Source organism: Lactuca sativa, chromosome 1 (genome assembly GCF_002870075.4).
Source record: "Lactuca sativa cultivar Salinas chromosome 1, Lsat_Salinas_v11, whole genome shotgun sequence".
NCBI classification, from domain to species: Eukaryota; Viridiplantae; Streptophyta; class Magnoliopsida; order Asterales; family Asteraceae; genus Lactuca; species Lactuca sativa.
In genome coordinates, this window is record NC_056623.2 from 50,879,916 (window position 1) to 50,894,484 (window position 14,569).

Consider the following 14,569-nt stretch of genomic DNA (forward strand, 5'->3'; position numbering starts at 1 on the left):
GTAAAACCCATCATGAATCGTAAATGAATGGATGTTATATCCAGTGTCTCTCTTACTACGTAACACCATCGACTTGGTCATGCAAGATTTTTCATTCTCCAATTTCTCCGGTTATGATGTTTTGTTTCAACTTCTTCAAGTTCTACTTTAAAACCTATTCCTTTATTTTAATTAATTCACTCAGACTTATGGACATCCCCAGTTACAAGTCTTAGTGGATACAAATACTATTTTCCAGATGACTTTTTTCCTTTTCTATGAGTGGTTTCTTTATGTGTTAAATCTAATGTTTTTACCATTTTTATACATATGTTTTGAACCAATTCAAAATTGAAGTTTCTATTGAAGCTCCTCTTACGACACTTTCTCCTTTCTTGGATGAATCTGATGATGTGTCGTCTTCTCCTGGACACAGAACCTCTACAGGTACACAAAATCCTACTTATGTCTCCACATCCATAGATGGTCACCACATGACCACTCGTTTTCATATGAGGTCTCTTAAACCTAAACAAATCACCAATCTTTCTCTGCCACCTTTTGAGTTTTTTTCCATAACCTAGTCTACTGCCAGTGGCGGACATTAGTAGGGCATTTGGGGTCCCGGGCCACTACTTAATTTTCGGCACGCAGTGAATTTTTTTATTTTATTATTATTATTTTTTTTGTTTTTTTCTATTAGGTGCACCCGCTTGAAGTACGAGGGACACCCCTACTAAAACAGTCTGCGTCCGCCACTGTCTACTGCTTAAGATATGTGATCCCAATTGGAAGTCTAACATGGATTTTGAAATGTCTTCTCTGGCCTCCAATCACACATGGGATCGTTCACAAGCCAGGTCTATATGCTCTATTTCACTCATGAAATACGCGGTTATTAGCAATTTAGATATGAATCATGGTGTCACATATTAGAGGAATGCTTAAGCTCCTTTAGTATCTTATTTAACCATGCTAGCTCATAATACACACGTCGTATAGGCCGGGTGAAATGGCTATGGCAGGCTATATTAATATACTTTGAATAAAAATAGTTGGTTACCTTTCAAAACAAATTAAATTAACAAAAATGACTGAAACATACAAATTAGTAGATTGACGGTTCATGAGATTACCTTAATTATTGATATTGTATTACCATTTTCAATATAGTATTTTTGTTAGAATTATAAATTAATACAAAAGCTGGATTGAAAGTCAAGTGTCATTATGTAAGAGGCAGATCACCATTTAAGAACTAAAAATGATAGTAGAAATGAGATAGAACTTTTACAAGACAGAATTATACATGATTAATTTATTTTACATGATTTCTTTCCCATGCTGTGTATGGCCCTTATGTTGCTTATGGGTAACAGCCTCCCATAGATATTATATTACAACCAATCACAATTGACAACGATAAATAGATATATAAATAGCTTACATGAGAAAAAACGAACAACCAAAAACCGATAAGAACTGAACAAGCTTATTCAGCGTTCGAATCATTATGATCTGTCTCTTTTTGTAAGTTGTTTGTGAACAAATGTTTTCAATTAGCATTATACATAACTATGAACTAACCATTGGAAATGGAGGATCCATCCACCTACTTAAACATAATGAAAACACATACATACATACATACATACATACATACATACATACATACATACCTACATACAACACAAAAGATGGCTTCTACTTGTCTACCCTCATCTTGTTTTGGTCAGTCCTCGTTGGTAAATATACTATACAAGTAACAAGAACTCTTGAGTATCTTCTTCAATGTTAGCCCGAATATGCAACTTGTCAACCTCATCTCTAAAATCTTGGATGAGAAAAACCATTGAAGCCTCTAGCAATTGATCATCACATGTTTTAACTTTTTATGATCCCTTTTGATTGCTGTTAACTCTACGGGGAACTTGAGTTTGAATCACCAACTTCCTCTGCAAATCCTTGAGTTTAATTAGTATTTCTTGGAATGTTGGTCGGGATTTTGGTTCACTGAGCAACAAAGAAATCAAGAAAGTTGTTGGTATATTGTATGCCTCAGATATCACACATTGTATTTGGTGGTGAAAAAGAAACTTAGCAAACAAGGGTAAATTTGTAATTTTGCTACTAAGATTGAACAAAAGACCTGGACCAACAGCTTTCTATAAGAGAAGCCCATTGTGGATCGATGTCCTTTGGAATCTCCAGCCTTTTATTCATGAACCCTACAGCTCCAATAACCTGCAAGAGTCATTACTAATTAAATTTTAAGTTTTAATAACAACATGATATGCATATCAATATGCTATTAGAAAGAGTTATAGGTTTGACCATACACTTACAAGTCAAAGTTTTAACATACATGGTTTCAAAGAGTAGTAGCATGTTATGAAATAGAAAGAAATTCATATATACCTGCATTGAGTTCAGATTATCCCAAGGAATCTTTTCAGTAGTAAGTTCCCATAATACCACACCATAGCTATACACATCCGACCTATAAATCTCCAAAAAATGTTCAATTTAAAAACACAAATCCACCCATATTAATAATAATTATTATTTTACATCAAATTTGAAAGAAAATCCATGTTATAAGCTTACTTTTCATCCACTTGCTCATTACGAAGAACATCTGGAGCCATCCATTGAGGCTGAGAAAGAAAAAAAAATGTTTCTTAATTAATTAATGATTAAATAAGTTTATTTTTATTTAATATGGGTCAAAACAAAAAGTCAAGAAAGAAATTGGCATACTGTTCCTTTCCCGGTGTTTGTTGACAAATAAGTTTCATGCTTGATACGCGAGATACCAAAGTCACCAACCTATTCAATTGTAAATTATTCAATATCATTGTATTTTCCTACTCATGAAAAAAAAAAACTAAAATTCACAAAAGTAAAGAAAATAAACACCTTCACTGTCCAATTTTTATCAACAAGAAGGTTAGAAGACTTCAAATCACGGTGAATGATAGGTGGGTTGCAATGATGAAGATAATTCATCCCTCGTGCCTTTAAAACAAAAACAATTGTTAATAAAAAGATTATTTAAAAAGTATATATCACTCAAAATCAATTGTTAATAAAAAGATTATTAACATGCGACTTACAATATCCATGGCCATATGAATGCGGCGTCTCCAATCTAATTTGGTTGTATTTCTTTGAAGTAACCCGAACAAACTTCCACTACATAAAAAGAAAAAAAATCGATTTTTGTCCACTATGTGTAAAATCATTACTCAAGGGTATTATAGACATTTGGTAATAGTCAAACATTTTCATGCAATGATGTAACTAACCGTGGAAGGAACTCTGAAACAATGCATAGATGATGAGGTGAAGTAACTGCACCCATAAAGAGCAAAATATTCGGATGTCGGAGTCTTTTCATGAGAGACACCTTCAATCCACAACAAAAGAATATTATTTCACAAAAAAAGAATAATATGGTCAACATAATTCATTGACCAAAAGATTACCTCTTTTCTAAAGGATAGTATCACATCTTCAGGGTATTCTTGCTTTCTAAACATTTTGATTGCGACATCCTACATAACATCAAGATACCTTAACTTTGTTACCCTTTATAACAAAATCAATTAAGCTAAGAAGGGTAAAGATGGAAAAAGTACCGATCCATACCACAGTCCATGATATACGGTCCCACAAGAACCTGCCAACATAAACATAACAAAAAATTACAAGAAAAAAAAAAAAAACTATAAAAATTAAGATTAAAGTATTTATACCTTGTCCAATTTGTTCGTTAATTACCAAATCGTCCCATGATACTTCAACATCCAAATTGTCGATATCAATGTCAATTTTATAGATAACATTACGCCCTGAGCTACTTGCACCACATGAAGAAGACAACGACTTTGGAGCTTCATTAGTATTAATAAAACTTTCATGCATTTGAGTTTCTACTTTTATAGAAGCACTAGAACTTGTTTGTGGACCATAATCATGATCTTGATCACTTTCATTTCCTTTCCATGGCCATGAAATTCCCTTTTTACCCAACCATGCCTCTGCTTTTGAAGATAAAACTTCATGGATCCCAGGTTTGTTTTCCTTTTCACTACCCCTGCTAGAATCCGTTGAGGGCTTTACTGTAAAATGTCCATATGGAGATTTCATATCTTGAGTATGATCACAAGGGGCAATATCGTAATAATGATAGTCTCCACTCTTGGTGAAATCATCCTCGTTGTTCTCTCTTGACTTTATTTTTGACTTGAACTTGGAAGCCTGTATGGAAGTTTTGAAGAAAAGTTACAACTACAAGTTCAGAAATATCTAGAAAGAACGAAAAAGGTTGATACTTGAACAAGATTATTACAAGAACAAACAACTAACCAAATTTGAAATCTTTGAGGCGATTGCAGTTTGTAGAGGTTGTTGATCATCAAGACCAAATCTAGAGGAAGAAATCCTCCATGGCGCAATATTAACGTTTAATTGTGGAATTATTTCTCGAAATGGACGAGAATCAGTTGAAATACACGTAGCACCACGAATTGTTCCATTTTCATCGTGAAATGGCGAGACGTTAGTGATAACAGTAAACTTTTGCCCTCTTTTATTTCGAACAGGAAACTCCCCTGACCATCTTTCTCCCTGTAATCCTCTGTGTATGATGATAGTAGCCAATTCTGAATAATTAGGTGGTATAATGATGTCGGGAGCAGTTTTTCCGATGGCTTCTCCGACTGTGTAACCATAGAGGCTCTGTGCCATTTGATTCCTGTACAATTAATGGTTCGAAGAGATGAAATTGGGGGAAAACGAAGAAGAAATCAAACGAAATGATCGACATACCAGTAGATTATGCGACCTGTGAGATCGAATACATGCAATGCTTGACCCATTGTCTGTAATATGTTTATATATTGATTTTCTGTCAGCTTCATGGCCCCACCACCGTCTACGGCCGCGCCACCGCCTTCATGGAACCTATCATTATTGTTTTCTCTTCTCGGTGGTAAAATTTTCCGGTAAGATGAAGATTCCGTTTTGGAGAAGGTCTGGGAGGCGCCGCCTCTGCCCGGTGATACTGATTTTTTGTACTCGTCGGAGATTATGAGCTTTGAAATCGATTCTTTGAGGTGGGCATGGCCTTTTTCTAGCTCTTGGATTTTCTTCAGTAGCATCTCAATTGGTGGTCTTTCGATTGTATTGATGTTCTTATCGTTCTCCATTTCCACACAAATGACAAAACCAAACACTTATATGAAACCCCAAATTGCGAATTAATCAAATAGCAAAAACCCAAGTTTCTCATGCAGTCAGATTAATATAATTTGACCTCGTGAAAGAAACACACATCAAGATCAAGAGAGTAATAGAAAATGTAAAACCAAGAAACAGAAACACTTTAACTTACACTACTACTTCATTTTCACACACACAAGCACACAATGATTTGAAGATCAATTGATTAACTGTACTTCAACCTCTCTCTCTCTCTCTTTTGGTTCTTACACGTAAGCATAAAAAGCAAATCCAAAATGCGTCTGATAAAAAGTTTCTAGCGAGTAGCGACAGCCGACAAAAGCCTGGACTGTGTTGGACTGTGTCTTCGTTACACTTCCTCAAAATCGCCCCCAGAACCTATGGGCTTTTTTTTTTTTTTTTTTTTTTAAATAAGCTATAGAAGTGCCCCCTAGACTATTTATCAAGTTACACTTTTGGCATCTTAAGAAATATTTTTCCTTTCCTCCGTGCACTGTTACTGATCATTTTCTTAACCCTCCTATACATTCTTCGGTTGTCTCCTATCGACGTATGTGAACAACATAATCTTCATTCCCTTAATCTTTTGATATATGCCACTCTTAGCATAACTCTAATTGTCATGTTTGATATTTTGTCCAATAAACTTCTACGCGTATATACACAACATCCTTGTTTCCACAAACTCTATATTCTTCTTACGTTTCTTCGTAATTGGCAAACATTGAGATTTATATAATAAAGTTGGCCTTATATCTACTATGTAAGATTTGCCCTTTCGTTTCGGCAAAACCTTGCACAATTTGTTTATGCAAATCAAGTGTCACGCTCATATCCGGTTTAGTCCAAAAAAATAATAATAATAATAATAATACCTATAACACAAAACTTTGTACCCGGCTCGTGTTTGTAACTTTTTATCATAAGTCAAATTTTGCAATTTCTTGTGTCTTGTTTTGCCATTTGTGTATAGTTCAACAAAAGCCACTAATAATTATCAAAAAAAGACCCAGAAAAATAAAAGAAAATGTTACCTTTTCGGAAAAAGAATATTACTTTCAATTATATATTCACATTTTGTATTTATTATTTAACATGCCAATTGTCACATTTATCTAGTTTTCATCGTCTTTTATGCATTCGATTTCCAATGCGTGTCCTATTTTGTTTTAAAAGAGAATGCCTCCAAAGAAATGACGCCATATGTTGCGTCAAATTTTACACAATGACGTGTGAGGCGTTGGTAGATTCTTTTGGTATGAATGAAAATAAAAGAAAACCCACATCCAAATTGAATGATTTTTCGCTTTTAAAAACCAAATTTATAGGTTTGGGTTTGAGTTTAAGCCAAAAACCCGACACAAACTTTGTATATAAGTTAGTTTCATTTGAGACAGACATATTTTGTTGGAAACATGAAATCATTTTTTTCTAATGAAATATTCTAATATTCTATTATTAACAAAAATATAATATATGTAATATTCTAATATAGTATTGTTCCCGTATTTTATATTAAAATATTCTAAAAATATATAATATTAGAATATTATTTTTCACACATTTTATATTGAAATATTCTAAAAATATATAAATTAGAATATTATGCATATTCTATTTTTCTTAACACTACAATATTATAATATTTTATTAGAAAGTATTTTTGGAAGTGCTTTTTAATCACAATAGTGTTTTTGGAAAAATTCTTTATTGGTTTATAGCTTTTTGAAAAAAAAAATATAAAGTATTTGGATTAGCTTTTGTGATAGGAAAAACTAAAAATTAATAAGTTGATTTTAAAAAATGTTGAACTTAGCTTTTTAGAAGTAAAATGATCAAAAAGGCAATAAGCCACTAAAAAACTAAAATTTTATGACTTTTTGAAACTCTTTTTTTTTCCTAGCCAAAAAGTTTTGAACAATCTTAACATTTTTTTCGGCTTATTGATTTTTTGAAAAACTAGTAAGCTAGTAAGTCAATTCGAAAAGCACTCTCAAACACCCGCTAAGATGAAAACAATATTCGAATGTTGCATCATTATGAGACAATTATCGACAAAAAATTCACATACAAAAAGTTTATGTGCAGCTTGCCGATCTCGACTAACAAATGTTCTTGTATTACTAACGTTCGTACGATCTTCATCGATTATGTTTGCACACCATTAAATAATATCGCGATAAACTACCCATCATCATCATAATCAAATTTTATTAAAAAAAAAGTCACCTTCGTGTGGTTAATAATTATAAAAGATAATGAGGTTATATGTTCAAAACTTGTATGATATATATATATATATATATATATATATATATATATATATATATATATATATATATATATATATATATATATATATATATATATATATATAGAGAGAGAGAGAGAGAGAGAGAGAGAGGTTCAAATGTTTTTAGCAAATATTGTGTGTCTAAATGCACCAATCAGAAATTAGCAAATAATTAATTAATTAATTAATTAAATAAGGGTAAATTAGTAATATTACATATATGTATTAATGAATATCCAAAATTAACAACTGATATCCCTTTATTTAAGGGATCAATTTTTATTTACCTATTAAAACCCTACACCACCGTTTTTTTCCAGAGACGTACATCACCAACACTTCCGACCACCGCCAATACGTCTGGATTGTCGCAATCTCCACCTCATAGTCCGCCGACCACCATTGTTCCAACTTCTTTATGCTTGGTGGTCTTCATTGTCGACCAAATCCGCAGCAAGTGGCTATTCCACCACCATCAAATTGTTGTTGATCGGCCTTCATCATCATCGAGATCTATCCGAGATTTTGTATAAAGCATTTATCGTTTGAACTTTGAAGTCTTGTTTATAATCGGTAGGTATGTATTTTTTGATGTTCTTTATTGTTTCTTTCAATTAATTGATAAAAAAAAGTTAATTCGTTATGAATCGAAGTTGCTGTTTCATTCGAATGGGACATTCAATTTCATAAAGTTTGCAGTTTTTGATCTTCTTTATTGTTTCCTTGGCCAACAGGTGATCTTCTTCTTCATCTTATTTTGATTTGAATCCATGTAAATTTGGATGTTTGGGTTTTCCTGAAAAAAATTATGATAATGGATGGGATATAACTCATGGTTGTTTGGGGTTGTTTCTTGAATTCAAGAAACTGAATTGGTAAGACTATCACTAATTTTTTTTTGAAGAAACTGAAGAAGCACACCACGTGTTTGATAAAATGCATAGTTGATATTCTCTTAGTTTTGACCAACTCAGGTGTGTGTGTGTGTGTTGTTTCAACTAATCAAAATCTACTTTATTGTGTCTGTCTCCTTTGCAGCTACATGTTTCAATGGGTCACAATTTCGTCCATTGATACCCTTGTTAGAAGCCATGCCAAAGGAACTTGGTGCTAGCCTGCATGATATGCTTAATCTGATCATAGGTAATTTCTTGAAACAACATTCTATCATGGCCTCCATGTGTTCGATAAAATGTCTCAATGAAAAAATAGTTAAAAATCATTAATGTTTTTACTTCACTTTGTTCCTTATTCTTTTCAGAACTATATAACTCAATTTAGATTGGGTTGGATGTCATTTTCATAACAATAGGTTGATGCTAGTTCCTTATTCTGTCAGAATTTGCAGTTAAATACATTGAGCATATCGAGAAGAAACACATGGAACTCGAAGAATGTTAGTTCCTTATTCTGTCAGAATAGGTTGATGCTAGTTCCTTATTTTGTTTGTTGGGTATATTCTTGATAATACAAATTCTTAAAGAATATTCTTGGAAAATAGTTTATTTTGTAAGAATATTATTTGTTGTATTCTGATAGAATTGTAGTTAATTATTTGTATGTTTAATGTGCAGGTTTTACAAGTGTATCACTACAAAATACCTGACAATGAATTTCTGGTAGAAAAGACTTCAAGAATGGCTTGAAGACCTGATGAGAAAGGGTTGAAGAATGAATTAAAGAATGATCACACTCATTTTTTAAGAATGTTGTTATTTTTTAAGAATTATACTTGTTTATTCTTTCAGAATGTTTGTTATTATTCAATGAATCACAATCATACAATGTAATTTTTTTGATATATTATTAGTTCAAGAATGGATTTTGTGTATTCTTTCAGAATGTATTTACTAGTTTATGTTTGGCATTCTGCCAATCTGACAGAATAAAATCGAAAAATACATTTACTAGTTTATGGTTGACATTCTATCATTCTGACAAAATAAAATCGGATTTTTAAATTTGAATTAATTTAAAATATTCAGATTTTTAAAAAATAAAGGAATTAATCATCCCTAAAAATCCGAAAATTTTCTTTTTTAATATAGGTTAATTGACTAAAATGCCCTTATGCTGAAATTTGTGTGATTATATGGTACATGTTATCCTATTCTACTACCATAGACCCTCAAATCATGACATTTGATTATATTCCATCCGATGGTCCAGATCTGTGCATTCTGGCACACAGTAGTTAGTAAAAACAAAATAACCTAACCCTATATATATATATATATATATATATATATATATATATATATATATATATATATATATATATATAGAGAGAGAGAGAGAGAGAGAGAGGTGGTAAGTTTTTTACTTTTTTTGGAAAAATGACCGTTGCACATTTTATGGAGAAGAGATGTCGTCATTGGTCATTGTCGTTCGTCGTCTACACCACATATCACCACAACCACGACAAACCATGATCCATCAGCAGGGACGTACCTAGGGGTGGTCCACAGTGGCACCGACAACCCCTAACTTTCCGGCCGCAATGGAAAATTTTCCGAAATTTTTCAAAATTTTTATTTTTTCTACTACCGTCCAACCCCTACTGTAAAATCTTGCGTCCGCCCCTGTCCATCAACATCAAGGTAGTGTATCCGATCCTCCTTGACAACCACTCCAAATGTCAGCCAAATTTATTGAAAACCAAATAAAATGATATTAGATATACGATATTAATAACAAAATTAATACCTTGAAAATAATATTTTTGACCATTTTATAAGAAATTAATGTTTTAGTGGATACATTGAAGATGAACTAATACCTTTTGTCCTCTTGCTTGTCAACTTGCAAAAGAAGATGTGTGGAATATATCCATTCGATTCTACGCATACGTAACGTTAAATTTAGCAAGTCAATCCTGTTAAGTAATATGCAATTTAAAATTTTGTTTTATATAAAACTTACAAAGATATTCACAAAAATGAAAAACATCGTTAGAAATGGAAGTTTAATCAAAAGATCAAGTTTTTGTATTTTGAAAATTTATCACTTTGTTCGAAACGGATTATTATTTATTATCGACCAAGCTTATATCATATTAAAAGTATTTTTTTTTCTTATAAAAATATACATTTAAGAGTGTCTCCAAAAATACCATTTTGTTTAGAATAGGTTATTAAAGACCAAGTTAATATCATATTTAAAGTTTTTTCTTTTAACAAAAATGTATATTTTCGTATGTCATTTCGAACTATTTAGGATTCCAAACAGAATATATATATATATATATATATATATATATATATATATATATATATATATATATATATATATATATATATATATATATCCAAGTTTATTTCTTTTAACAAAAATGTATATTTTCGTATGTCATTTCGAACTATTTAGGATTCCAAACAGAATATATATATATATATATATATATATATATATATATATATATATATATATATATATATATATATATATATATATATATATATATATATATATATCTCCAAGTTTATATCATATTTAAAGTTTTTTCTTTTAACAAAAATGTATATTTTCGTATGTCATTTCGAACTATTTAGGATTCCAAACAGAATATATATATATATATATATATATATATATATATATATATATATATATATATATATATATATATATATATATATATATATATATATATATATATATATATATCTCCAAGTTTATATCATATTTTAAGTTTTTTCTTTTAACAAAAATATATATTTTCGTATGTCATTTCGAACTATTTAGGATTCCAAACAGAATATATATATATATATATATTCCATATATCGAAATGACATACGAAAATTTACATTTTTGTTGAAAGAAAAAACTTTACATACGAATATATATATATATATATATATATATATATATATATATATATATATATATATATATATTCAAATGTTTCTAACAATTATTATGTTCCTAAATACACCAATAAGAATTCAAAAAATAATAAATAATTAAATAAATCATTTAAGGGTATTTTGGACCTTTTGTACTTTTTAATTAAGGGATCATTTAATTGAAATCTTGCAATTAAGGAAATAAAATAAATATATTTGACTTAATCTCTCTTATTTCCTGCCTTATATATTTAAGTCTTCACTTTCCCCGATCTCAAATCGGCCACCAATGGCTTCAACCAATCAGCAAAGATCGACGAAGGTGGTTTCGGGTGTGTCTACATCGGCGCCATTAAATCCGCTCGTCGACAGGTATAAATGTTGAAACCCAAATCGGTAACACGAAGTCTTTTATCGTCGATTGATTTCGAACATATTTTGATTTCTCAACGATTTAGTTTCTTGCGATATAATTGATTTGGTAAGTTTCTTTCGACATCTATGATCGACAAAATGAAATTGATTTTATCAAGTCGTCCAGACTTTATCTCGATTTTGATTCAAGATCAAGATTGTGTTCATCATCTTATTAATTCGATTTCTTCAATGTTATATTTTTGTTTTCTTTTTCGATTGAAGAAATATTCTGATACAACTTGCACTTCACGGTCATAAGTTGGAGTTTGTTTCGAAAAAGTCAAAATTGGTGTTCATATTTGTCGATTTTGAAGAACAGATGGGTATAAGATGTCGATTTGTTGTCAAAGTTTGATGTTAATTGAAAATCGATTGAAGAAGCTATCTATAATCGCAGACAAATGAAAAGTCAATGAAGTTTGATGTGAAGAAGACAATGTATTTTTCATAGCCTATTCTTCTCTGATACATTTTCCTCTTATTGTGATTCTCTATGAAGTTAGAATATACACCATTCTTTTTATTCTAACCCCACATCCCTTTTTATCATAATGTGGTTGCTTGTGTCGTGTTTATTTTTCAGATGCTAAGTGTTTTATTGGTATGAGATTCAGAGATGACATGGTTTAGGCTGACAAGAGTTTGTATCCTTTCATGATCAATCACATATAAATGATCATGGTAGAATCACATAAGAATGATTTTGTCGGGATTCTATTGCAACTAGTTTTCATGCAATACAATTCTGATAGAATGTTAATTATTTATATGTTTAATGTGTAGTTGTTACATTGTATGATTGTGACAGAAATGGCTTGAAGATCAGATGGGAAAGGCTTGAAGAATGAATCAAAGAATGATCGCACTCACTGTTTAAGAATGTTGTTATTTTTTTAAGAATTACACTTGTTATTCTCTCAGAATGTTGTTATTATTCAATGAATCACAATCATACAATGTAATTATTTAGTATATTATTAGTTCAAGAATCGATTTTGTGTATTCTTTCAGAATGTATTTACTAGTTTATGGTTGACATTTTGCTATTATGACTGAACAAAATCGAAAATATATTTACTAGTTTATGGTTGGTATTCTATCATTCTGACAGAATAAAATCGAAAAATATATTTACTAGTTTAAGTTTGACATTCTGTCATTCTGACATAATAAAATCGGATTTTAAAATTTGAATTAATTTAAAATATTCAGATTTTTAAAAATAAAGGCATTAATTATCCCTGAAAATCCGAAAATTTCTTTTTTTAATATAGGTTAATTGACTAAAATGCCCTTATGCTGAAATTTGTGTGATTATATGGTACATGTTATCATATTCTAATATCATAGACCCTCACATCATGACATTTGATTTTATTCCATTTGACGGTCCAGATATGTGCATTCTGGCACACAATAGTTAGTAAAAACAAAATAACTAAGCATATATATATATATATATATATATATATATATATATATATATATATATATATATATATTGAAATTTCAATAACAAATTCAAAATCCGATTGAAAACTAGAGGTTTTGTTCGTGCTTCGCAATAGGTGTAGTGGTGTAGCTACTTACGCTAATTTACAACAAAGGTAGGTCCTAGGACATACCCAATTTTTTAATTTAATATTATGTTTATATAGAAGAAAATAATAGTTACATTGAAAAAAACTTAGAACCTACATGTTACTATTCAACAAAATAAGAAAACTAATAAATAAATAAATAAGGTTGAAGTCTTATACTTAATTTTCAAAGCAAATGGTTAATATTTTCAAAACTTATCCGACATGGAGAGATAAAGAGAAAGAGATTTAGTTGTTTAATGTTATAAACATGAATGATGAATGATTATTAAGAACTTTAAAACGCAACACAACTCATCGGATATTGTTGGTTGAAAAATATGGTTCTTACAAATGAAATCTTTAAAAAGAAAAATGTCACACCCCCAAACCAGAACGGCGGAAACGTTCGGGGGCGGAGGATGTCATGTACAGTATCATAACAATGAACAATAGTAAAACAAACAACAACATCCATTGCATTAATAGAATAATTAATACATGTATGTTATGTGTATAGTTGTAAGACACCAAAAATATATCAAAATAAAAGACGAGTCTTGAACATGTTTCGTCTTCTCAAGACCTGATCCAGTGTACCTGTCTACTGATGACCTGAGAACACAAGTTATTTTGAAAGAGAGTATCAACATTTAAGTTGGTGAGTTCATAAGTATTTTAGTGTCAAGTGTTTAAATTTGTTTCATGAAAATGTTTGCATATGTATAGTGAAAATGTTTGTCCCTGTATAGTAAATATGTTTGTATCTAACTAGTGAAAAAGTTTGTATCTTCCCAGAAAATCCTATATTTTCTGCTTAAATGAAAAGTAGTCTTCTACCAAGACTCAACTGTTTTGTATGTTATGTTCTCTTGAAAATAGTATAAAATGTATGTTTGTACTTGAAATAGTAGAAATGTATGTTTTCCATATTTGTAGAACTATCTTTAATCGAAAATAGTATGCATTTATCGTGTGAGAATATCACTGTATGAATGTAATGGAAAATGAAGCTTTATACTAGTTTTGTATAAAATACACTATTGATGCAATAACTACCTTGAAAACCGAACTGGTTAATTAAGGTTAAAATGTGATAAAGTTAAAACCATACTTGATCGATTAGTATAAAACACGACGCTCTTCAGACGTCGAAATGGTATGACATTTGTCACCCGTAGACCTGCAAGTCTCACTGTAGCTAG

The 14,569-nt window shown here is 30.5% G+C and overlaps 1 protein-coding gene across 2 annotated transcripts; it reads right to left on the reverse strand.

The window, feature by feature from the left end:
• Positions 1-1,462: 1,462 nt before the first annotated feature.
• LOC111911929 (uncharacterized) lies at positions 1,463-5,587 on the reverse strand. 2 transcript variants are annotated; one of them, XM_023907694.3, is made up of 13 exons: positions 4,813-5,585; positions 4,351-4,738; positions 3,738-4,242; positions 3,621-3,661; positions 3,468-3,536; positions 3,288-3,388; positions 3,096-3,174; positions 2,899-2,997; positions 2,740-2,808; positions 2,587-2,636; positions 2,398-2,479; positions 2,129-2,223; positions 1,463-1,992 (listed from the first exon to the last, which is right to left on the reverse strand). In XM_023907694.3, the coding sequence occupies exons 1-13, from the start codon at positions 5,190-5,192 to the stop codon at positions 1,872-1,874; spliced, it is 2,079 nt and encodes a 692-aa protein (XP_023763462.1). In that variant the 5' UTR covers positions 5,193-5,585; the 3' UTR covers positions 1,463-1,871. The 2 variants fall into 2 exon arrangements, 1 of the variants encoding a protein (XP_023763462.1); XR_002857018.3 differs by having other exon boundaries at positions 1,952-1,992; positions 2,398-2,487; positions 4,813-5,587.
• Between the last annotated feature and the right edge of the window lie 8,982 nt (positions 5,588-14,569).